Raw genomic sequence first — 25,374 nt, 5'->3', positions numbered from 1 at the left:
CGGTGTTTCTGTTGCATTTCAGGTGACAACCAAAAGGTATTCAAAAGGTTTACTGACTTGGAAAGGACTTGAGAAATAATAATAAAAAAAAAAAAACCAAAACCAAGAAATGTCTGTTCTTTGCATCACTGAAATGGTTGCCTATACAGCAATACACCACTGAAGCACATGTAACCATTTATTATTTGGTCCTTCAGCAAAGACTGAGAAAAAATTGACCTGGCATCTCTTTGCCATTTGGGAATGTTCTGTACTGGGTTGGCAGAAGCTCCACCAGTACAAAACCCCAATTCCAAGGGTTCAGGCCCAGGGAATGCAGGTTTTACACATCCACTGCTTTATGGGCCTTAAGCAAAGTAAGCTGAGCACTTGGGTCCTTGCTGGACATCGAGAGCGCACACGTGTACAAACGGAGGATGTTTGCTAGAATAGCCGGAGCAGTGTAATTACCCTGGTCCAGCTATTCCCAGTATAGACAGGACATTAAACAGAAACCCCTATGACAGGCAATGTTTACCACTGGCCTATTTATAACACTCTTAGCTTAGTTCAAAAACCAGCACATAAAACGTTCCTCGTCACCTGTAAGTGGACAGTGATGATTATAGCTCAGTCTATGTTATTATTGCCTGATTTTCCCAGTTTGGCTTTTCACATATTGACTCCTTACTCAAGGTCTTTTAACATAGATTTGAAATGTGAATATGTTTTATTTTTTCCCCAGTAAATATACAATACACACTTCAACAGTACTAATAACCAACTTCTTATGCCAATTAAACTTTGCTGCACTAACAATACCAATGAAACACATTAAGAGGTCATACTTTTTCGTGAACAAACTGTAGCCAATAAACAGGTTTTTTTAAAAAAAACAAATTAAAAAACAATTCTAAGTGCTGCCACAACAACCCTTTTCTTTAAACACATTATTCACAATAAATGTTTTCATTTTTTTTAAAAAAAGAAGAATACTTCTTTTAAAATAGTAAATTAAATGGCATTTTAAAAAATATGTACTGTGGTTCATTGGAAGTACACTGTATAGAAAAGAGAGAGAGAAAAAAAAGAAGAGACATCACCTGTAAGATAATGGAGACACTTTGCCATACACAACAACACCTTATGTAATATTGTAAGCAAATTATTAATGAACAAAAATGTACAGAAGCAGATGGACAAGTTAGTGAATATCATGGTACTGCACAGCTTTAATACTGACACACATTTACTTTCCAGCGGAAGAGATAAAACACATATTTGAAAGTAATTGGGATGGCTTTATCAACCTCTAATGATACTGAATTTTGAATAGAATATAGTTAGTAAGGTGTTCCACCAAAGCTCAGCACAAGTTTTTGAATTAAAAGGAAAAAAATCAATCCGTGACTGAGTTAAACATTTTCCAGAGAATTAAATTTGAATTGTACTCTGAATAGTCATCTCTTTATATGATAATATCAAAATAAAACCAAATATATGTAATTATGATGCATTCTTTATCTTACTTGAACATTTTTAAGCAATGTTTTTAACTGTAGTGTTTTAACACGCAGGAAAATGACATATACTCATTGGTCACATATATAAATAAATTCATACATTTTTTTTCTCAAGTTTTTTTGTTTGTAACCTGCTAAATAACACATCTTGACTTAAGGAAGTTAACTAACTTTTTTTAAATACTCAGAAGTGCTGAGTTATAGTTGATGGTTGTAGTGTTTTATCTTATCATGGAACAAGTTAATGAAATGAAAAGCAACACATATTCAGCATTGTAATTTACTTTTCTAAAATTCTGCCATTACTAAAAGTGTTCTTAATACTGGTGAGCTCCAAGGCAATATATAAAACAACATAGACTGGTTATATGAAAAAGGTATTCAATGGAAACTTATGTTCATGATCAGATAACTAACAGAAATAAGCTGTAAGATTTAATATTTAAATTAAGCATCAAAGCAATGGGTGGGCTATCCACATATAATATTCTAAGAAAAGCTTGACAATTTACTCATTGAGATTTGAGAAGTACAGAAGATTTGGACAAAGTCATGAAAATTAATGAAGAGACAGGATGTTGTCATTAATGTCCACTTACAGAGTCTGGTTTATTCAAAAAGTGTATAAACATGTGTTATTTCCTCATCATAGTAGGGTTTGAAGCCACTCACTAAAACACAGGTCAAAGATTTTCTTTGCTTGTATCCAGCTTTTGGATGTAGTGTATTGCCAGAAGTATATTTAATGGAAGTCGAAAATAGTTTGACTGTTGCTTTCCTTCCAAACACTAAACACTTTACTACAAATTTAGTGGATCCAACTTCAACTCTTGCAGACTTCAAGTAACAGAACAGAAAGGGTTGTGTAGACTGCATCAAAACAATTAATGTCATGAATTTCAGTGGTGCAGCTCTATCTTCTATTCTACTGTACATGTATTGGAAAGATGAAATAAGATACTCTGACATTTCAATTTTTTGGAAGCAGCCTGAATATGTCTTAACAATAAATTGCATTCTTAACTTCTTGGTGGGTATTCCTTGCGTTCATATTGGTTTTTTTCTCCTGGAAAATCTCTGTCTTACATTTTGGGCTGGAGAAATTAACGGTAATAATTCCTTTAAAACTGCAATATAAAAACAGCTTTAGTGAAACACCTTAAGTTCTTTTGTTTGTAGCAAGGTTTGTTTTTCTTCCCCTTTACTTAGTGGCATGGGATGGCTAAAAACAGATACTAAGGGCATCATTCTAGTGAAAGGGTCTAGGCCATCTCATGCTACCTCTAATTTTCATATTCGCCCTTTAACCTCACACTTCCAACTTTTGACCCCTTCTTAAATAGGAAGAGCAACTATGTTGCTTGCTTTTAAAAGATTTAAATCTGTCTCTAATGTCTTCACTGACATTAGTTTTGCCTGTCACTTTCTCATTTCTACACCCCAATGGAAAACCACCTAACATACTCCTTTACATCCAGCGTTATCCAAAGTAGCTTACAGGACATAAACCTTCTCCACACATTCAGTCTCTTTTTTTTCTTCATGTCATGAGGAGTAGAGTTTTGTGCTTATCACCAAATAAAATTGCAGTGCAAACTTTAAACATAAAAGTTACACAATTAAAAGTTAATATATGGCACCACAGCCTATTAATTCACATATAGTACAACAGACCAGTAAAAACAGACATGAATATGAACATAGCTAAAAAGAAGGTGAGCTTGCATAGCAATGCAACAAAAGAAATTATATACAGAAGGAAATCCTTTTCATCCTGGAGGGTGATTTTTTTTTTCTTTCTTTTTTATATACTCCTGACAAGGAATAGTTTAAGGTGGATGGTGTGTTAAAGAGAAGAACACAAGTAAAGAATCTGTGGGATATGTGTGGCTGTGTGTCTTTACATTGCATTTACAGTTCTTTTAATAGTACATAAATAAAGAAAATGTTCATTGCACTGTTTAGTGTCATCACTTCCATGAGTTCAGACCTGATGGTCCATCAGAGCAGCTTGCAATGTGTCTTCTCAACTACTCTATAGAGAGAAACAAAAAGAGAAAGAGGTTGTAATAAGAGAAAAAAAAAACCACAAAACAAAGCCTATGGCAATATTACTGCAGTACAGGATGAATATTCAACAGGTTGTGTGAAGAGAGGTAATTGCTTCTAAGAGGAAAAGCAATGAATGCTAAAATTCAGCACTTACCAACACCATATCTGAGACTGCACATTCCAGGGTTTGTGGATCCCCTCTTACAAGCTACTGGGCAATAACTGTCAGGAGGAACTGAGGGTTTGACTGCAGCCATAGGATGCAGACATGCCAACAGCCCCAACTCCTTTTATCAGTAAACACACCAGTATGCCCGAGCTTGCTGGGAAGTTGATGTTCTACTTCAAACACCAGAGTGAAACCTTTGGGTATCTGGTACTGCCATCACATACACAGCATCAACACAAAGCTTAACGGACAACGACTGACAATAGAAAAAAGTTTGGGAAATAATTTCCCTGTCCTGGGATGCTGAGGAAAAGAGTTGAGATATGCAACTCAAAAAAAACGGGCCACACAATCAAGAAAAGAAGACCTCCATCTAAGAGAATACTGCTCATCAGGTGTCAGGAAGTTAAGGAGAAGGCATCACCATGACCAAAAAAAATCAGCACCCTTTTCATTCACTCTGAGAAAAAACAGTCAATGGCATTTCCAAGACAAGCACGTTACACTTTGCCAAGAAAATTCCTAATTACTAGAATTTCTCTTCAGTTTTCTCTGTGCTTCACTAGCATTACACACTGAAAGACATACTGCGTAGATAACATTGTCATGAACTGGTCCAAACCAAAGAACAGAAGAACATAATTTATTTGTCACCTCAGATGGCAGAAATATCTGGGTAAAATTTAACCTGATTATCACACACAACTTCCTACTCTCTTCACAGCAGACCTGTAATTTTTCTCTTTTTGTCTATTTGAGAGTTTTAACTGTAGCTAGAGATAAACTTACATAATTCACCAGTAAACTGTCCTTGACTGTTTGATCCCACATAGCCTATATCGAGAAGGTCACTGGCATTGCGTTGGTGACCTCCTCGCAAGACTTCACCTTTTCTAGGTCCAGTCGATCCTTTAGAAGAAGATGTTCCTGAAGAGCTGTGGCCACCAGGGGATGGGAAGTTGGGTTTACTATATGGTACGAGTGCCTCTTCTAGAAAAGCAAAACAAAACCAAAACAAAGTAAATACCAGCGAATTCCTAGAAATAGGAATAAACAAGCCATTCATTTATGGACATCATATTCATTCCTGCCCTCATGAATCTGTTTTGCTTTTTATGGCACGACAATTTTACCTAGGAAAATACACAACTAAGAGTTGTGTCTCAAGGATGGAGAAGCCAGCATGAATTATTCTTGTTTCCTTGTAAACTCATAAGTCAGTTTGTATTAATTATAAAAAGTCTAGATTCATTATGAAGTAATAAATCATAGATACTTTAATAAAAATAGATGCACATGCAATTTCCAAAACAATGCAGCTATGATTAGATTTTTGCTTCAAGCCCACATGAATGTGCTTTTTCCTTTTCTTTAGCTTAAATTATGGCAACATTACCTCAATCAGTTTAGATAAAGAACTACAATATCAGCTAATTTAATTAGCTTCCAGCAACTCAGTAATTTCTAACGATGCAAAGTACACTAACAATTTTTTTTAACTAGTGGTGAATCACATTGGAAAATGTTATATTACACATAACAGTTGTAATATTTGGGCTGAATAAATCATCTTGCAGCTTGTTTTATGTTCCATTATGAGCAAAAGGCTTACTTTTGCTCACTTGGCTTCTTTTTCAGTGAAGACCTGTAATAATGAACTGCTTGCAAGAGCAGGATTAATAGCAATAAAGCATAAGACTGCATGTCTTCATATAGCATGAAGTAAAATAAGACATCACTTCTGATTAGAGTTTCCAGGAGATATTGTTGTAATAATCCCAGCCTAAGAAGCAAAACAGCAGCACTGATTTAGCACTGAAATAGAAGCACTGTTTTATTTCTTTGCTGTGTATGATCTCTTTTCGCCATCTCAGAAGCTGAAGAAAGAGATCTTCCTAAATATAGTTTGGTTCAAGAAAGAATATAAGTATATATCCTTAACCTCAAACACAGCAACTGCCCCTTCTGAAATCGGTGGGATATCTCCTGCCTGAATCTTACTTTTTTTTTTTTTCAAGTGGATCTAGGCCAAAAGGGTTTTCTTCATTTTGCTTTTCCCATTGTCTTCACTCTTAAATAACCCGATGAGGAGAAACGGACTTTTTTTTGACAGAGGGCAGGAACACAGATGGAAAAGTAGGTGGGGATGGTTGGAAAGAAAGAGGAGATAAAAATGCTTTGATTCACGAGCTTGAAGCCTTAGCAAAGGCTGCAGCAGAGGCACAATTAACTTAAGAGAAATGCTAAATGAGAATGAATTTGTGGAAGAAACCCAGGATTTCATTCTTTGTGCCTGCTGCCACAAGTGAGTAGGACATGGGGATTCCCCATGTGATCTGTTATTAACAGAGCCTGTTTGCAAGGTAAATCTGTTGCAGAGAAAGGCAGGCAGCTGAATTCTTTCCCTGCCAAAGTATCTCACTCTGGCCCTGCCCAAGGGACCAGAATATTTGTGCTGGGGGACATAAGGGCATTATCAATGTTTTGTGCTATGACCGTGTGGTGTCCTTGCTGAAATACAAAGAAATACCCAAAAGACATGGTAAAATGGCATTTAACAGCCATAGTCTCCTAAATTATGTTACTTGTTCCTTATATATCAAAGCCCAACAATAGAATCAGATGCAAACCTGGTTTCCAAAGGCTGGCTAAAATATGGAATGGCTTGCATTAAGGCAGTAATAAAGCAAGCAGCATAAATCAGTTTAGCAGAAAGCTGGATACATTTTTAAAGGATGAAAAGAAAAGTCACTAGCATTGCAAAAGAGTTGGAAGATGACATATATGGTCAATTGATTTGTTTTTCTAGTTTGTGGACTCTGGATAAGGCCTCCTTTGGGTTCAATGAAATATTGAGAGGAAACGAGAATGAATAAATATAAAGTCCATTATCATTATAGAGCATATGGTGTGTTAAATTATCTATTGTGCCCTCAGAAATAAATATAATCCATAAAATAAGTAATTGTGACATAAAATAAAGGCTAAGTTTTTCACAACATTCTAGCACATGAAAGGTAGTTGTCTCAAGTCCTGAGAATGGACTCACATTCATTAAACACTCAAAACAGTGCCCCACGCCCTAGACTTGCAAAGAATATGGGGAGCCTTTGCCAATGCCTCTCTTTGAATTTCTGAGCCTTTAATTTGAAGACATAATTCTAGCCCCCATGAAATCAAGATAAATGTGTGTAACAATGTTTCCAGGCCCCATAAAATAACCAAAAGGCTTTTCATATTATCAAAACTATTGTAACCTGATCTAGCACTACTCTCTTTAGAGGGACAGACGAGGATGTCATATTTGATGTGCTGTAACTGTGCTTCCACAATGAAGCCACTGGCAGGAACCCAGTGATCTTGTTTATACTGAAAGCAACCAGGGGAAACACGGTTCCCAGACTTGAGCATTTTTATTCTATTCAACTTCAAACTAAAGGTCTTGCTTTCAAAATTTCACTCACAGTTTGGTAACATCTGAATGAAACCCCCTAAGCTGCAAATTAGCTATTTTCTGGAAGCTGATAGCTAATAATAACTCCTTTTGGAAATGTATTGAAAAGTGGGACAGGATAGATTTCCAGAGATCTATGCCATTAATAAAGGAAAAGGGAAGAAGCACAATTACTAATATAATTAACCCCCCCCCAAGTTTAGTAATAGGAACAGGCATCATGCACAAGAGTAGCCTTTTTTAAATCTAGCAGAGACAAGAATACAGAGCAAGAAACTGTAGTGCCAGAGAAGGCAGACAGATAGATATAAAGCTCTGGCCCACTCTGAGCACAAACTTTATGAACTCCTCACACCAGGGTAAATCCATAATATCTCCTAGAGGAATCATTATTTTATGCATAAAAGATATGCACTTGCTCTCATCATCCTGAATTTGACAAGAACAAGATACCTGTAATCACTTCAGTCCTAAATTCAATGCTTATGTAGGTCACTGGAAGTGGCAAGATCGAGTTCTCTTTATTTATGGATAGATAAATGCATGTCCTGCAGGATGGGAATTTTATTACTGTATAAGCTCTGCATCACAGAATAACTGACAACTTCTATTTGTACACTTGTGAAGCAGTGGAAAAAGAAGGGAATTCTTGCTAAGCAGGTCAGAGAAGCTTCCTTAATAATAATTTACACAGAAATAAGAAGTGTAAAGTATATTCAGGCTATTTTTTTTACATGTTTGTACATCTCGTACATTGCAATTAAAATTGCCATTTCACCAAACAGCAAGAATTTCACACATTATTTTTAAACTGCGACTTCAAGATTTCACAACATGCACAACCACTCACTTGTTTATGCAGCTGAAAGATTAGAGGTTTTTAACAGTATCACTATGGTTATATTTTAAAGTATGCTTGTATTTAAAATAGTTACATTTTAAATATTGGTAGCAATATTTCCCAGGAGTACTTTATTCAGTAAATCCTGCCCCCATGATAGATTTACTTGCATATTACTAATTTTATTTCTGGAGTGTCAGTGATACTAGTGGTCTAGATTAACAAGGAGCATTAATAGGAGAATAAAATCAAGAAAAATATGGATTATAAGAGTACCTGCAGTGTGACAGTGGGAGTCACATATATACTTGAAGAAACAGCATAACCCTACAGAAAACTCCACATACAGTATAATTTTTTGTTTAAATCTTCTTAATTGTCCTCTTGTATTACTCTAATCAGCACTGCACTGGTATGCCATGCGACTAGTGGGTTAAAGGAAATACCCTAGTTTGAGGGTAAAAGCTGGAAGAGAAGCTTTTACTTGAGGTCAGGCTGAGAGAAGGAAGCTGCAAATATTGTAAAACTACAACTCCAGCCCAGCATCACCTCCTGTGCACATTTTTACAGACCTGAAATCCATTTAAGAGATAAAGTCAGCCCGCGGCAATGTGCAGGTCCGGTATGAAGGTGAAAGCCTGCTCTGTCATCTTGCTGGGCCTAAGAGATGAGTGTTACTTTGTCATATCCTTGAAGAAGAAGATGGTGCTTTAAATACAGCTGGAGGGAATGTCAGTAGCTCAGAAGAATCGGCCTTCTTTTGGACAGGCAAAAACACCTGCTGCCAATTTGGAAGAAGGTTCAAAGAACTAGAAAATACAGCCTTGTATTTATAAGTAAATACATCTACCAGAAGATACTTTAAAAATCTCTTTCTCCCTCTGTGCTGGCCTGAAACCACTCCTGTTTTCTCCACTGCTATGCTTGACAACAATATTAATTGCCAAAGCACTGTAAAGAATGCCCTGAATAAGGTGTTAATGATATTTCACGGTTGCAGAAGGGAAAATAGTTGGATCACAAGCTCTCCCTTCACTTTGCCTTTTCTTGTTTTCCAGCCTAAGCCTCACCAGTGTGAGGTGTGAGGTGATCCTGGACTCCTGCCAGGTACAGAAAACCCTCAGCAGAGTGTCAAGAAGCCGCCTGCCTTGCCTCGGCCGGTGCAGCGCACACACACCTGATCCGAAGGCTTGTTTGTGTTGGGCTTTCCTGAAATCCTCTTGGCGGTCTGTAGAGCTTATCCACTCCTGGGTTTGCCGCTGCCACTCTAGAGATGTCCTAGCTTGCCGGTCCAGGGAGCTCTTTGTCTCATCTACGTTCGGTGCATGCTGCCTCTCAAGAGAGCTTCCTTTCCTCTCTGCCGAGCCTCCGCGCTGGCCGGGGACTATGGGCTGCCTTAAACCCTGACCAGGGGGCGGGTCGGGTGGTGGTGGAAGATCTAAAAAACGTGAATAAGATTTAGATGAACTAAATTTTTTTTCTTTTTCATTGAAACAGAAGGTCTATTTGATGCTGAAAAAAGAAAAGTCCCCTGCAACCGGCATGAATCGCTCCATTCGTCGATTTTTAAAAGGAAGGAATTTCATGTTAATCAGAAAAGTGGGTTTGTATTCTGCTAGCTCTTTATTCAGGTTACTATGTTGCTAGCTCTTTCTAGCTTCCATAAAAATTGATAGGCTCTCATCCCTGACTTACATTTCTAAGCATGGAATTTATTTTCTGTGGGGTTTATTTATTTTCTGTGGGGGTGCTGTTTTGTTCAGCAACAGGAAGCAATTAAGAAAGGCAATAGAAAACTGACCTGTGCCGGTTGACAATTTCCCTCAACATATTGAGACTTGCTTCATCATCCCCATTTTCAGGCTTAACTTTCAGCTGGATGTCTAAACTCAAAATCTAATATAGAACATCATCAAAATGAATAAAATGCCACAAAAATTGAGAAAAAAATATTCACGAAACCTACTGTCATTGAAAAACCATCAATATATCTCTGAAAAATGTGTTTAAATGGAACCACCATACAATGTGTAAGCATTTTATTCAAGTAAATGAAGAGCTAAAGTCTTCACAGACAAGGGGATGGCCACTCTTCAGTTTAGTGTCTTGCAAATATAACCAACCAAAATACAATTTAAGCTAACACCGAGACACTTGACTGGTCTCTAACAATCTTGTTCTTTTCAAGTTTATCACTTGGACTACTAAGATACTCTTAGAATTGAAGATCAACCTTCTAATCACATTTGTTGAAGCAAAAGTACATTTTTTATTAGTTCTAGTCCCAAGGTAATTACCGTCTCCGAATAATTTTAATTCTAAATCTAAGATTTTCATGTAAACTACACGATAGACTTATAATAGCCTCAGATTATTTAAGAAAAAGCCTCAGATTATTTAAGAAAAAGAAAACAAGAAATAAAAGCCCTTTAGTATCATAATGAAAACTATTCTCTATCAGATATCCATTTTATACGTGGAACATTTTTTGATAATTCTGTTTTGGGGCAATGCATAGCCCAAATAAATCCCTGCAGCCCCATCAACTTCACTAAAACTGTGTTAGTCTACAACAGATTTGGGTCTGTCCTGTTTTCTAGTCTATTGTATCTTACAGTGTTGTGAAGATTTATCAAGAAATTGAACTTGGTTCAGTAACAGGAATGGAAAAGGAAACCTGTTTTGCCTTCAGGGAAGTCTGATGCTTATAACTCTAGTGAAACTGAAATTCATTTTATAAATTGGTCAGGAGGCCTTTGGAGGGAGTTTATTTCAAAGTCTGTAATCTGGCTTTATATAATACTTTATATAACGCTACACAGAATTTTTTTCATGTCCTTGCTGTTAGAGGTGATACTTATACCTCATATACAGAGCAGATATGCTTCCAAAGTCACTGAGATGTCATTCCAGTCAACATTGTCTCTTACAGATAAATGAGGAAGTGCAGGTAATTTGTGTTTACAAGGGAAAGAAGTTGTCCCTGATGATGCTCCTGTACCTTTGCTCAGAGCTGAAGTGCTACACCCCGATTAAGATAACTATGTTCTGGCAAGAGCAGCCTTCTAATAACGTGTCAGTGAGCCTGGTGTATGCTTTATGTTCAGCACTAATTTATTTGAGAAATTTTTCGTTATGAATATAGATGTGACCTTTCGTGACAATGACTATACTTGAGTTACTGTACGTGGAAGCAGGGGGGTATGGGAGCTTGCCAATGTTGAAATTGCTTTATAGTGTTGGCTTCCAAAATGGCATTTCTTATAATTGATTTTATTGCAAGCATAACCAGTTAATGTACAGAACCACAACACTGGCATCTGCTTATGAAATCTGAAATAGAGATTACTGAAGTTGTGATTTATAAGCACTTTGTGGGGATGCACTGAATCCAATAAACAGTCATAACATGACATAGGACTATGCAATTTCCCCAGATAAAATATTTACTGTTCAATATAAACAAAATTTTCAAGTAGTATCATAGAAAAAAAAAGTTCAAATTATTACAGTATTAAACTTTAAACAGAGTACCCTTCTTCAGAAATTGCCATCTAATAGTTGTTATTAATTAGGTACTTAAAAGGAAAGAAGGTTTGTACTTAAACCGTTCTGCATGTTCTAGAGCTAGCTGCAGCTCCTGGAATTACTGTAGACTTATGCTGCTGATCTAATGTTAACCTGATTCTTGCTTTTATCCATCCAGAAAATAAGCATAAAGACTGACTTATGCATAGAAGTGAAATAAAACATCATGTTTGTAAAGCTCTTTGGCTGTTCTAGACCTATGGATGAGTTGAAGTGAAAAATAGGATACACATTCTAATGAAGATTCACAGAATTCTGGAAGAATTACAGGTACTATAGAATTAAAATAAGCTGGCTCCAGCCTGAGTACAGACTTACTGAACTGTGTTACACATCTGAGATCTGTAAGAACAGTTACTAATTGTAGCCAAGCTTCACCTGACTAAACCATTTTCTTTTTCGCCTTCTTCCTCAGGCTGACTGTCATGGTAACACCTACCTGTCCTTTTTAATAAAAGCTGGAAGAGAGCTTCATTTGGAAATGTGTCTTTTTCTTTGCTCTACAACTCACATCCCACAGTGTAAATCTTCTGCCTTAGGTAAATTACTAAATATTCTCTGTTATCTTGCTTGGGCATACAGAAAAATCTCTTGTATCTGGAGTCACGAGTTTCTCTCTCCAGTGCCATAGAGAGTAGTCTTCCCTTTCCCTTTCTCTTTCCCTTTCCTTTCCTCTCCTACCCCTAGTAAAGGGGTAACAGAATATCAGCAGAATTAGTAGCCTCAGACTCTGGTAGGCAGATTTATTTCTACACAGAGGCAATCCAAGTCATTCCATCATGTCGATTACTTCAGAGTAGTTTTGAATCTAGAAATTTAGGGACTTCAGTGGGCTTTTCAGTGAGGATACCCAGAGTGGTAACATTGACTATCACTCTACTTCCATCTAAATCACATTTATCTTTCATGTGCCAGATAAAATACCTAAAAACCCACACTGAGCTAGTAACTTTCTAGGCCAGTGGGATGTCATCCAGACTATCTTTTGAAGCCTCTAATGGCAGGATTATCAAACCTGTGAGGCAATTCATAAGTGCATTTCTGGAGGTGGTGGTGGGGTGATTGTCTTATTGATTTAGTAATGGAGGGATTGTGATTGAGAAGCTGTAGGACATCAGAGTGCCTAATAGGGGGGAAATGGATATTCGTCCTGGGATTACTCCAGCCCTCCGTTAGAAGGCAGGGCATTGGCTAAGTGATTTAGGTACTAGTCAAACTTTGTCACAGCCTCTCATTATTAACTGGAAAAAGCAGCAAGTTACAGAACCTACAAGTATAAGGACAAACCTTTCTACCTGTGCCAGTGATTTCTTTTCCTAGGGATGATAATTACTGTGACATTTAATAAGCCTCTGAACCACTTTCTAACATCAGAAGGTAAGGATCTTCTCTACAGTGATCTACCTTAGGAAAAACTGACTTTTAATACACAGTAGGAAGCCAGTGGGAAAACTAAGAGAAGTCTTGTGTTCCAGTTCTCCTTTTTAGCCCCTAAGCATATTTCCCTTCTGCCTCCTCTTTGTTTTTTTTTGTTTTTTTTTTTTAACATATCATGCTCAGAAAAGGAAGAGCTTTTAAATTTAGTCATGAAGTTACCATGCCACAAACTATTTGACAGATTCCACTGTTTTGCAATTTGTGAGTATATTGTTTCCAGGAAAACAAATTATTCCTTGAGCACTAGAACTAAAAACCTCCTGTTTTTATGGTGGTCCGTGAGCTCAGAATGAAAGTTTTCATCATCTGTTAGATTCATAACATATTCTTCCTCTGTGGATTTGCTATTGTATCCGTGGTCTTTCAGGATGTGGAAGTTAAAAAACAAGTTGTACAGCAAGACAAATATAAAGACTCCATCTAGAGTCAGTCTCTGGAGTATTCTGACCTGCAGCTGAAGAAAATGAAGCAGCAGGCTTTTAGGGGATTTGTGTGGATTGCTGTCAAAAGTAAGCATGCAGTTGAACCCTCATATGCTTACACAGTCTGAGATGTGTGTGCTATGTGTTAAATATTACAGCTTCTTAGGTCTTTTGCACTGTCCCACATGGTTACAGTTAACACAGTGGAAGTGCTCAGGATGCATATGGGATTGGGCAGAGAAAGGACATAGCTGGAGATTACTTGGTCAATGAAAATTTAAAATGACAGATATCCGGGATGTGATGAGACTTAAACACAGGATACTAGGACTCATCTAACTTGGGAATTTGAAAACAACTGACAAACCAAGTATGTTCTCACATGACAAATCCAAGAGGAAGTAGCTACAAGGGAATGGATTGCAGACATCTGAAAACCAGGAAAAAACATATAGTGATGCTTCCCACTGAAATCATGACAGCCCGGGGCTGGCCTGGATTAGGGTTTAGAATTGCTAGACCTATCTGAGGTTCTCCTGCTTGCTTTCTCTAGCTGTAGCTTAAGCATAGTGGGATTGTCTCTTTTTGTAAAGTTCATTGCAATATTCCACAGAGAGTATCTAGTTACCACTCTTTTTCTGTATACCAGAGTTTCCTAAATTCAATTGTTTACATACATGCAGGTGGCAGCAGCAACCTTTAGCTTCCTTAATTTCAAATGATCTTTTGCAAATTTAGATATGACTCAGACTTACCATTACACTTTAGTGACTCATATTCAGTAGGAGTTGAAGTGGAAAAACTGTACCATTTGTGTTTGTTTGTTCCTGTGTTAATACAGAATGGGAAAGGTTTCTCTATTGCTCAAGGACATTATAAATTTTTGGAACATATAGTAAGTACTTCCAGGTTTATATCAGACAAATATTAATCTGTTTACTGCCTGTGTCTGAAATGTTGAGGGAAATAGTATATAATTGGTATTCCGACTCAAATATATGAAAGAAACTCCAGTAAGATTAGTATATTATAAAGATTAAATAAAAGACAATAGGAGATTCCTCTTTTAAAATAAATCCTAAAATCTGATCTCCTTCACTAATTTAAAACAATGCCGAATTTCACAGTGCAGTCACACTGTGGAGTCACACTTCCATTTGTCCCATGACCTGAACTGGATTCCCATTACTTTTCTGGTACCCACATTATTGTAAAACATTTCCACAGCAATAGTATTCAAAAGAAGAATTAAGGTCCCACCATACTGAGTACACTACAAACTCACATGTACATAGAATTTGGAGCCCAAATTGCTCACAGTTCCAGGTGACAGGATAGGCCAAACAGAAGGATTAACACATGGACAGACACTGTATGGCCAGCACCACAAGTGACACCCATGGTTTCTAGTTACTGTTCTCACAGAAACATGTATTTAATGGATCTGTGTAGCAGAGAGGCCTCTGGAATACATCCAGAAGGGCAGGGTATTAATGTTTAAACCAATTCAGATCCATATGAGCAAAATCTGAGCTACTTTACACTGTTTCCACAAATAATATGGCATTGAGAATTAGCCATAGAGCATGAGATGTAACAATAACCCCTTTGGTGAAGACTTTCCCTTCTGGAATTTATTCTCCATCTTTGTGGTCTGGCAAACATGGATTCTGCCAGAGGATACTGCAAAATTGAATCTTTATACTTGATAACATGACTGAGAACAGAGCTCTGGTGGTTTTGGTGGTCACAGTCTACCTTGCAAGATGTTAATATATTTTATTCATGTACCTGGAGTAAGAAATAGTGCATTATAAAAAAAAATTTCAATCTAAATATACTGTCTATCACATCTATTTATTACATTACCTGTCCAAAGAAGATAAAGGAGTGAGTTGGACTTGATGATCCTTATTGGTTCCTTCCAACTTGAGATATTCTATGATTCTCAAGTAATTTTTACTAGAATAAGAAGGTTTCTTATACTGAAATCTAAGGTAATTTTTTAATTTTAATTTTATTTTTCCACCTTTCCCAGGCACAGGAAGATTTGTCAAGGTGTACTTAAGATTGGGGGATAGGTTCACTGGCATCACACTCACTCCCACGGTCCAGACAGTGTTATGAGAGCCTCTGAGGTATGTGGGACAGTCTACCTCTCAGAACTGTCCTACTCTGAACACTGAAATAGGGGTCAGCATGAGGGAAGTGATCACATCTCCACCTGCATGGCATTACAGATATCCTTAGTGGTTTCTTTAATGCCGTTTTTCCATCCGCCTCCTTCTCCCCTCTGATCATTTCAACACCTACAGGTGCAAGGCCAGGAAGAGAAGAAATGAGGGGGAGGTGGCCAGCCAGCCACCTTCCTATGCAGTCTTCCTCCAAAAGTAGCAGTCTTTTACCAGACTCAAGAGTGGTAGACAAAGATAATGAAAGACAGAGCTGATCTTGGGCAGATCTTAGAAGAGACTGAAATTTCCAGATGGGAAGCAGTGGTCAGAGAGAAGCAGAGATGTAAAAGAGGGAAACAAAGTCACTGAGGTCAGTGGATGTCAGGACTGAAGCAGCACAGACAAAACATGAGGCAGAATCATGGGAAAAACATGGCACATGTTGTAGCTGTTGAGTGTCTGTCAAAAACAGCACAAAGCGAACAGTGCTGCGGGAGTGGCTCTACACTTCTCCTTAGGAATTCATGGCACACTGCTACTGGTGGTGGCTACTTTCACTTAATGTAAAATTACTCACAGGCCATTTTTTAATGTCGACTCCTGTGCAACACAGCCATTTTTGGGTAAGATTTATATCGAGATCTGATATCTCCTAAGAGATGCTAACGTGTTCAGAGCCAGAATGAAGGAAGGCTCCTTGAAGACTCACTTTACCAAGCTCCACACTGCCAGCATTGCAATACTGCTCACGAGGCAACCTGGGGACCCCGCTACACCAAACCAGTAATTCACTACAACCCATATTTCTTGAAAGATTGCTTGGCCTTCTCCCGCTCTGCACAGCTGCTTGTTGCAGGTTATCATCAGGGCCCTCTCCACGACACTTACCGTCTGTGATTCCCTCCCTACGATGAGGCAAAGGGGGCTGGTCCAACCGTCCTCCCTTGTGTTTTTTAGTGGGCCTCGGCCTCTGACCCTGATTGACAGCTGCACTGGTGTTGCTGTCAGTAGAAAAGGGACTGCTCGGTCGAGGTCTCTGAGAGGAAGAATATGCTTTGCCTACAAAAAAAAAAAAAAAAAAAAAAAGAAAGAAAGAAAGAGAAACCAGATGAAAAAAATGTTATTGCCTTGAAATGGGCTGTTCTATTAATGTCTGTTTCGAAACATTAAATCAGGCCTAATTCTCAGAGGCAAGCGAGTGTCCCCTCGAGGTTCCCACTGATGACAACTGCTTTAAGACACACCACAACAAGCGAAGTGATAAACTGGGCATTCTTTTGTCTTTAACTTTTATAATTAAAATTATTCCATCTGTTGTGATAAAACTACTGTATGCCATCTAACTCCTGCCTGCTCTGTGTGCTGAACAGATGTGTCATAACAACTCCTCAGCCTTGAGCAGGGAAGGAAAACAGTTCTGCAATCATATCAAATTTATCTCCTCCTGCCTTCCACTTTCATGTTTACTGAGCCAGATTCTCATTTTAGAGGCTCCCATATGCACTGTATATCTGGAGTAACTCCAGTGAGATAAACATAACTGATTTTGCAAGCTATGTAGCAGGGTAGGTTTGTATATTTAAGGGCTCTCTTTTCTCAAGAAATAAAAATGGGGGTATGTTGAAATGCTAAAATTTTCCTGTTCATTTTCAGCACTTTTATATGTTAAAAAATGTATTCTCACTGAATTTATTCCTCAGATATATATATATATAAATATAAATATATATATATATACACACATACAGACAAACTATTCAAGCTACGTGATGTCTCTTAAAAAATATCTTTGATGCTGTTCTATGGAGCAGATGATTAAAAGCCTCATGTAGGAACCGTAGGAGCAGTGCAGTTCATTTACTACATTCACTTCCTCTTATTCTGATGTTTTTATTCAGTTAACTTAACTAGGCTTAATGTTTAATGCCAACTGATGAAAACTAAAGATCACCATCTTTTACTTCCTTTTGTTCATGTGTAGGTTGTTCTTGCCAAGAATCTTGGGGATGTTAACATTTTAATTTGTTTAAAACTGGTAATTAAAATTCTTACATGTTTTAATCCTATCTGCAGTGGAAAATGTATAAGCCAGTCAGACTTTCTGCTCTTTAAATGCTGCTGTAGGCCCAAATGGTGTTAGAGTTGATGGAAAGTGGCAAAATGGTTGTTGGTATTTTTCTGGTCAACTGAGCTCAAGCTAGCAAGGAGGTTTTTCATCCTCTCGTTAACTTAGACCTGGGTCTACCCTGCTGCAAATCCTTTCAACAGATGCTCTTACTTCCAACATGCTGTCACATATGACCTGATCTAGATAAGCTTAATCAGGAGTAATATGCAGCTCAGCATACTGTTTGAAATATTCCCAGTGCAAAGAGGGCAAAGTGAAAAAGTAGCCGTAATCTCTCTAACATGGTGTTTCACATTAATACATACATGTTAGAATAATATGTCACTGTTTGACTTCAGAGATTTCCTGACTCTCTCAGCCTTGCCTTCTGACTGATGTGCACCCTGAGGGGGACACTGCTCCCAGGCAGGTTTGTCTCCCAGCTGTGTCTCTGCCAGCTGTTGGAGGTCACCACATTAGAACCCCTCAAGTGGACATTCCCTAACCCTTCTCTACCAAAAAAAGCCCAGTTGAACTTAAAATGGTCTGAAATCAATGCCTTTGCTAACCTGGCTCATTTTGACTGAAGTGGGTTACAGAACGCCCACCCGAGAAGCTAATTCTGGAGCTGGGAAAAAAGCAGTAACAAACGTTTGGGGGGGTCTGGAAACATTAACCTCTATAGCTGGCACAGCTGCAGCCAGACAAAGACAAGTGATCAAGCCCTTTTTTCATGGATAAGGATAAAACAGCAGATGAACACAGACAAAATATTAAAATTTCATTTAAAAATAAAAAAAAAAAATCAGTAAAGCAAAGAAATTGAGACGTGAGCCTGAAATTCCATCTCAGCTCACAGCACACTGCACAGATGTTTTGTAAAAATAAACTCACATGCAAGTGCAACTAGTGAGTGGAGGATGCAGATTTTTCACACTTATTCTTTTGACTGAAGAAATGTGATTTTTCATTCAGAACGTTGGTTTTAAAAAGAAATAGATATCAAACCTTCTCTTTTATCCCTTCATGAAAAAGAGGCAAAATAAATAGCACTGACCCAAATCAGACATGGGGCAAACACAAATGATGTGCAGACTCCCAAAACACATTTTTCAATGCACTTAATAACTGATTACAGCATCTTGTATTTGTATGCAGCCCTTCCAGTAAGAACTGCTGAGCAGCGTCAGACTTTGTAGCAGATTTAGTGTGTGTAAGTGGAGACAAGGATGAATCCACTAATTCTTGATTTAATTTCCCAAGGGTGTTAAAAAGGAAATCTGTCTGAACTTCATGGCAAATCACATGATGGCTTCTGGAAACTGGAATCAAAGTGCCTGGCAGGAGAGACACATTGCATCTGGATTTACCAGCGCCTCTTATGCTTGGCAATCAAACATTCCCACGTGAGGCCATCAAGTTGGACATCTCCTTTAGTATCTACGGGTGAGAACATTTCACAGCTGTTCTACATGGGTGAAAATAACTGTCCAGACTGCAAAGGAGTAAAGAGTCAGGACCTTCAGACTCCCTCCAGAGCAATGAACAGAAATAACACCGCTGCTTCTCCACTGCTAGACACCACTTTGCACTGTGGGAGCTGCTGGGCCGTACCAGGCACGTCTGACTGATCCCCACTACCCCGGGAGGCATCATCTCCTAATGAACCTGCAGTGAGCACCGGGGAGCTATTTCCATTTGCTGAGGTTTCTGTGAGGAAAAAGAGGGGAGGGTTGTTTGTTTACATGTGGGTTCTATTTTATTTCCATTTTGCCTGCTGGATCATTAAGAGAGTAAGAGGGTAATAATCATAAAGTCTCTACCACAACTGCTAGATACTTTTTTTGTACCCTACACTCTAGTAGTCCGTCTGAGGAATTACACACGTGCACTCGGTTTAAGTGCATTCGTGACCTAATTAAGCTGGAAAAATACAACTGACAAGAGGGCTCTCAGCCTTTCATTGTATTTTCCATTCACATTGCTACAATAAGAAATCATATGTGTCTGTGTGCCTATTTACTTCTCTTATGCATGTGTTTGTGGTTGGGAACTGTACTTCTCAAAGGTCTGATAGAAGCGACATTAACTTTGGGTGAATCGTTGCATTAACTTTTACTGACACCAAGAACACCATAAAAAAAAAAAGTTTGGGAAGGATTTGCTACTTTCTTTTAAGACTTAGAAGACTCTTCAAGCCCAATAGTGTATTTTAAATTATAGTTTGGCCATATGTGCCCATAGCAGATGAGTGAAGGTCTACATCGGTTCTTGCTTTGTTTTCTATCAAAGGATGAGGTAGATTTACTCAGCCAGTTTTCCACAGTGTAAGAAGCTACTGAGGGGTTCAACTACAGTGAACTACCTTTTAAGGATGACTGTGTATGACCAAAGTCAGTGGCAAAAGTCCCAGTGGTTTGGGAAAAGCCATATGCATTCACCTTCTAGTTTGTTGGAGACACAGGACTTTGCCATCAACTCTTTTCATTATTCCTAATGTCCTTAAAAGGTGGTATTTGCCATGAAGTCATTGCATGCAGAAAGAGTGACATTTTTCAGGCCTAACATGTGAGACATTTCTCACAAGTGCACACATATTACTGGAAGAGAGACTTCACACCAGACTAATAGTGAAAAAATTTAAATGATAGGAACATTATGGGACCTGTGGGCAGGAATTGGCTGAGGAAGCATAACAAAAATATGATCCAAGCTCATACTTTGCTATTAAATTTATGGATTCAAATAATTAGTAATTTTTGCTTTTTTTATAAGACTAAGAAAATGCAATACATTCTTTTTTTTCCCCCAGAATATTTAAAGATCATTTTTCCTTATCTTTTTTAAAAATAGAAATAAGACATATGAAGCTTTAAAAATATGAACTAAATTATATTTAGTTTTCATTAATTCATTTTAGAAGATTGGCTGTTTTCAAAAGCAATAGTCACTTTACCTTTTTTACATTTTACTTGGCAGACTCAGTTGGCATAACTAAAATTAAATGTTATCAAAATATATTAACTTATTGAATCAAGTATTTTTAAATCAGCTATTAATAAAAGTTTTAAACAGTTTGCGTTGTTAACAATAAACCAATTCACCCCATGCTTAGAAAAACTTCACAGAAAAATACACTTTTCCGAGAAGAAATGCAACAGAAGAGCAGGGATGGAGATAATAGTTTAAATATGAACTTCATCACTGGAAATGTAAATGATTGTGAGGAGATCTTTCAGAAAATAAGATCATCAAAACTGCAAGGCAGAATTAGTGATTTCTTCACTGAAATATTAAATGAAATATTTGTCAGTAAATACACAGTGGAGTCAGTACAGAGGGAAACTGCGGCAGATCGAAGGTGCAGATTAAAAGCTTGTGCTATTCACTACTTCAAAAGACCAAAAATGAAACACAATGCAAAGTTTCATTGCAAATATACCAATAAAAATATCTCCATCCACCTTATTCCATGCACGTTAGAGAAGTGTGAGACGCGGGTTCACTGAGAGAAGAGAAGAATAGGCAGAGACACCCTTCATGCAGAGAGCATCAACTTTGAGTCTACAAACCTGTTCTTGTCAGGCTGGTTCCATCCAGCCTAAAACCAGCTTTATCTGCTGCTGCAACCAGTGCTTGTGCAAAACTGCCGCTGGTAAAGATCGAGTCATCTGAGGAGCTACCTACACTAGATCTATGACTAGAAAAGTTACGGTCCTCATCAGACGCAGAACCCCATCCATTTACCATTGAACCTAAAAACAAATGTAGGGGTCTAGTGAGTTGTGCACATTTGATACCTTTTGATCATCTACAGCTTAAAGACCCAATTAATATGTCCTTTCTCAACAGGAAACCCAAAATTCATTTGACAGAGCTTGGTACAAAAGAGCAATATTCAGCTAAAGCTTAAAGACCCACTTTAGTATGTCCTTTCCCAACATGAAACCCACAGTTTATCCGACGGAGTTTGGTATAATAAAGCACTATCAAAGCTATGAGAAGTCTCATTCACAGATTGCTCCATGCAGCTTTGATCCTGTAAACAAAATTATATATATTCTCTACAAATGTGAAAGCTCCATAATAAATTCTTTTGAAAGTTAATAGATCTTTCTTGGAATCGAAATGAATGTGACTGTTTTTTTTTTTTTTTTTTTTTTTTTTTTTTTTTTGGTTTTTTTTTTTTTTTTTTTTTTTTTTTTTTTTTTTTTGTTGTTGTTGTTTTGGTTTGTTTTTTTTTTTTTTTTACTTATTACAAACCAGTATCCAGTTTGATATTTGCAAAACCAAGTTTTAATTTTGGACAGCACATGTGTAAGTCTTGATAGATATGGTTAAAGTCAGACCTAGGCTTCAAGAGCTATCCCGAACAAGACTGGCTTTGTGTCATTTTGTCAATCAAAATTTTAAAATAAATAAGCAGTTTCAACGACCTGAAGAAAACTGTTCTAAAGTAGTTCATTCTAGCGGACTAAAGTAACTTTTTTGAAAGGTTAGAAATAATTAAGATTCAGGAGCAGAGCAAATATATGCTCAAATTTAATACTGACTCAGTCACCAAGCCAATGTTGGCCCCATGGAACCTTCTAACCATGCATTACCATCACTGCAGGAGACGAAAGTGATAACATCATAAAAATGTAGTCAGAAAACCAGACACCTGAAAAAGCATATGAAAGAAATATGGAAATCTTGACATAACTAGAATGTTAAGAGCAAAATAGTGAAGGAAGGATTAATCTGACTTGTTCTTCATTCATATTTTCCAGGAATGGAGCAGCCATGCTAATAAGTTACCAAGTCCAGTTGAGGTGCAGAGCTACCAGAACACTTTTGGGACCTGAGCTGTTGCAGGGCATTGGGTAGTGCTGTGTAGACACAGCATATTGTTCTGACATAGTACGGGCACCTATCTTGAAATACCTGAAATCTGCTTTTTAACAACAGTCACATGCATATGTTGAAAAAAAAAAAAAAAGCCTCCAAAAAAGCCCAGAGAACCCATGAGAATCTGAAGAGAACTGATTATCAAAGACACGAAGACATGTGGGGAGGGATAAATCATGGCCCTGATTTAAGTACTCAGTCAGCACAGTTGAACTTTGCAAATGTACATAATGTGTAGCAGAACAGTAGCCTTTTTCCAATCCATGTGCAAGAAAGTATTATGGTATTTAAAACTGCTAAGTAGTAAATCAATAATGACCTGCTTGTTAGCATCAAACTGATAGGCTAATTAACTAATGGTGGTGTCAAATATGAAAAACATCCAGCAAAAACGAGTCATGAGTACAATACATGAATACTGGAATTCAGCACCATGCTGCACCGCAAAGCCCAAGAACAATGGGTTATTTTGTGATGCTGCAGTGACCAAAGCTTTTAATGTCAGTGAAGTGGCAGGCTATAATAACAAAAGCCCATGCACTCCTAAGATACAAGAAAAGAAACAGAAGAGGTCTGTGGAGGTCTGACAGGCAGAAAGTGTGTTAAGTGCAACAGAGAGTGACAGAGTTCGATTCTGCTTGCCAAGAGCACACATAAAATTGTTATTTTCCAAACAGACTCGACCTGATGCAGACAGATGTAAGGGAGCCCAGATAGCAGCAAGGGAAGGCTAAAACTGAATTTCCTCCGAGAAGACAGTTTGTGAACTAACAATCAAAGTGTGATAGGATATCATAGAGAATGGGGAGTAAAGAGGCTTAGCAACAGTTACTGATGATGTATGAAAAGAGATACTACAGATAAAACACTTCATGAAGATGTAAGAAAATGAAATGCTATAGCTGAGGACATTTTCAAACAATCACTTATCGACATGTTCTGCAAAATATGCAAGCACAAGCTGAAACATGAAAAATATAACTAGAGCTGCAGATGTCAAAGGACGATACTTGGATGCTAAAAATTTAACATGTAGCCCACTAGTTTCAGAGCCCAAGGGTTTTGTGTGATATGTTCTACTCTCTATGTAGAGACATAAAAAAACATATACTGTACAGAATAGTTATTGGTTTTGGTATCATAGTCCATAAAACTATGGATATTTTAAAAGAACTTCTAATTTCTACTTGTTCGTGTTGCTCTGTCCATTTGCTAACCCCTCAGCTGTTACACAACATACACTACACATTGCAGTTGGGATGGGACACTTGCAGGGTATGTCTAGTAGCTATTTTTCATCTACTCTTTGAAGGACTGGATTGTCATTCAATCCAAAAAAACAGGCAACGTTTTCAGTATGAAATATATTAAAAATCTGCAAAGCCCATAATGCTCTCTCCTAATGTGTGTGAATACAGCTATTGTTCTACACACTCATAGATATGCCACTTTTTCTAAAAATACCTAAATTTTAATTGCTGTTATCAGACTATAGGATCAGACTATAGTATCAGTATAGTTATCAGACTACAGTTTTGTAGGCTAACCCTATAAAAAAGTCCTGTTCCTCAACTCCTTCACATTCCCATGGACAGCAAGTATTATCAAGGCTGGGAATAGTGTGCTCTGCCCAGAGATCACTCCCCCTTGCCCTCTTCTCCAGCAGCTGTTCTAGGAGGGACTTGTCAGGCTGGAAGTCAGTTCTCGCAGGGATGTGAGTTTTACTGGGACATCATGACCTCACCTGGAGTTCTGCATCCAGTTCTGGCATCCCCAGCACAAGACAGATATGAAATCTGTGAGAGTGTGTCCAGAGAAGAGCCACCAAAATGATTAGAGTGCTGGAAAACCACTCCTGTGAAGGCAGGCTGAGAGAGGTGGGGTTGTTCAGCCTGGAGAAGAGAAGGCTCTGGGGAGATCTCACTGCAGCCTTTCAATATATAAAGGGGGCTTACAGAAAAGACAGAGAGAGACTTTCTGATAAGGCCTATAGTGGCAGGACAAGAGGCAACGTTTTTAAACTGAGAGTAGATTTATATTGGATATTGAGAAAAAATTCTTCACTATGAGGGTGGTGAGGCACTGGAACAGGATGCCCAAAGAAGCTGTGGATGCCCCATTACTGGAGTGTTCAAGACCAGGTTGGATGGGGCTTGCAGCGACCTGGTCCAGAGGAAGGTGTCCCTGTCCATGGCAGAGGGGTTGGAACAAGATGACCTTTAAAGGTCCTTTCCAACCCAAACCATTTCTATGATTCTATATGAAACTTCTGGTTGCTGGAAGCAGAGGCAAAACTTTTTATAACTGCTGAAGTCAGCAAGATACCCTGAGACACACACACAGCACCCACAGCTGTGTGTGACCAGGGAGCTGAAGGCGAAATCTCTACATTACTTCTGCTGATTCCAGAGCTATTCGGTTTCCCTGCATAAACAATTTCTTTTCCACACCAAAACTCGCAGCAGTGAAACCCTTTTTGCTTTGACCTGTAGAGGTGTGGACAATGCCCAGAAGGTATGGGAGTGCTGGAGCCCAGCCTGGGCACCTCAGGCCACCACACAGCTGTGTTAACACAGCACACATGGTGACTACTCGTTTAAAGGCATCCACTGGCCTCTTGTTTTCCAAATCAGATGCACATTTGTTTTTCTCTGAATAAAGGCAAAATAAGAGATGCTGACGTTCCTTTCAGATCAACTGTGCATTTTGAAATGGGATGAAACAGGCTTTTAGTGTCG

General features: G+C 38.1%; 1 protein-coding gene across 1 annotated transcript in view; it reads right to left on the bottom strand.

Annotated features, from left to right (window-relative positions):
- Positions 1–2,080: 2,080 nt before the first annotated feature.
- The window catches only part of ROBO2 (roundabout guidance receptor 2), an 882,996-nt gene continuing 859,702 nt past the window's right edge, over positions 2,081–25,374 (bottom strand). Inside the window, exons 25-27 of the mRNA XM_025895584.2 lie at positions 16,528–16,698; positions 4,612–4,713; positions 2,081–3,537 (exon numbers count right to left, since the gene is read on the bottom strand). Of these exons, the coding sequence (XP_025751369.1) occupies positions 3,533–3,537; positions 4,612–4,713; positions 16,528–16,698 (278 nt within the window). The 3' untranslated portion in view covers positions 2,081–3,532. The remainder of the gene's footprint in view (positions 3,538–4,611; positions 4,714–16,527; positions 16,699–25,374) is intronic.

This window comes from Manacus vitellinus, unplaced genomic scaffold (assembly GCF_001715985.3).
Source record: "Manacus vitellinus isolate BGI_N305 unplaced genomic scaffold, ASM171598v3 scaffold_34_pilon, whole genome shotgun sequence".
In the NCBI taxonomy this organism is placed as follows: Eukaryota; Metazoa; Chordata; class Aves; order Passeriformes; family Pipridae; genus Manacus; species Manacus vitellinus.
Note: the sequence above shows the minus strand (reverse complement) of the source record. Positions and strands in the feature narration are given on the sequence as shown.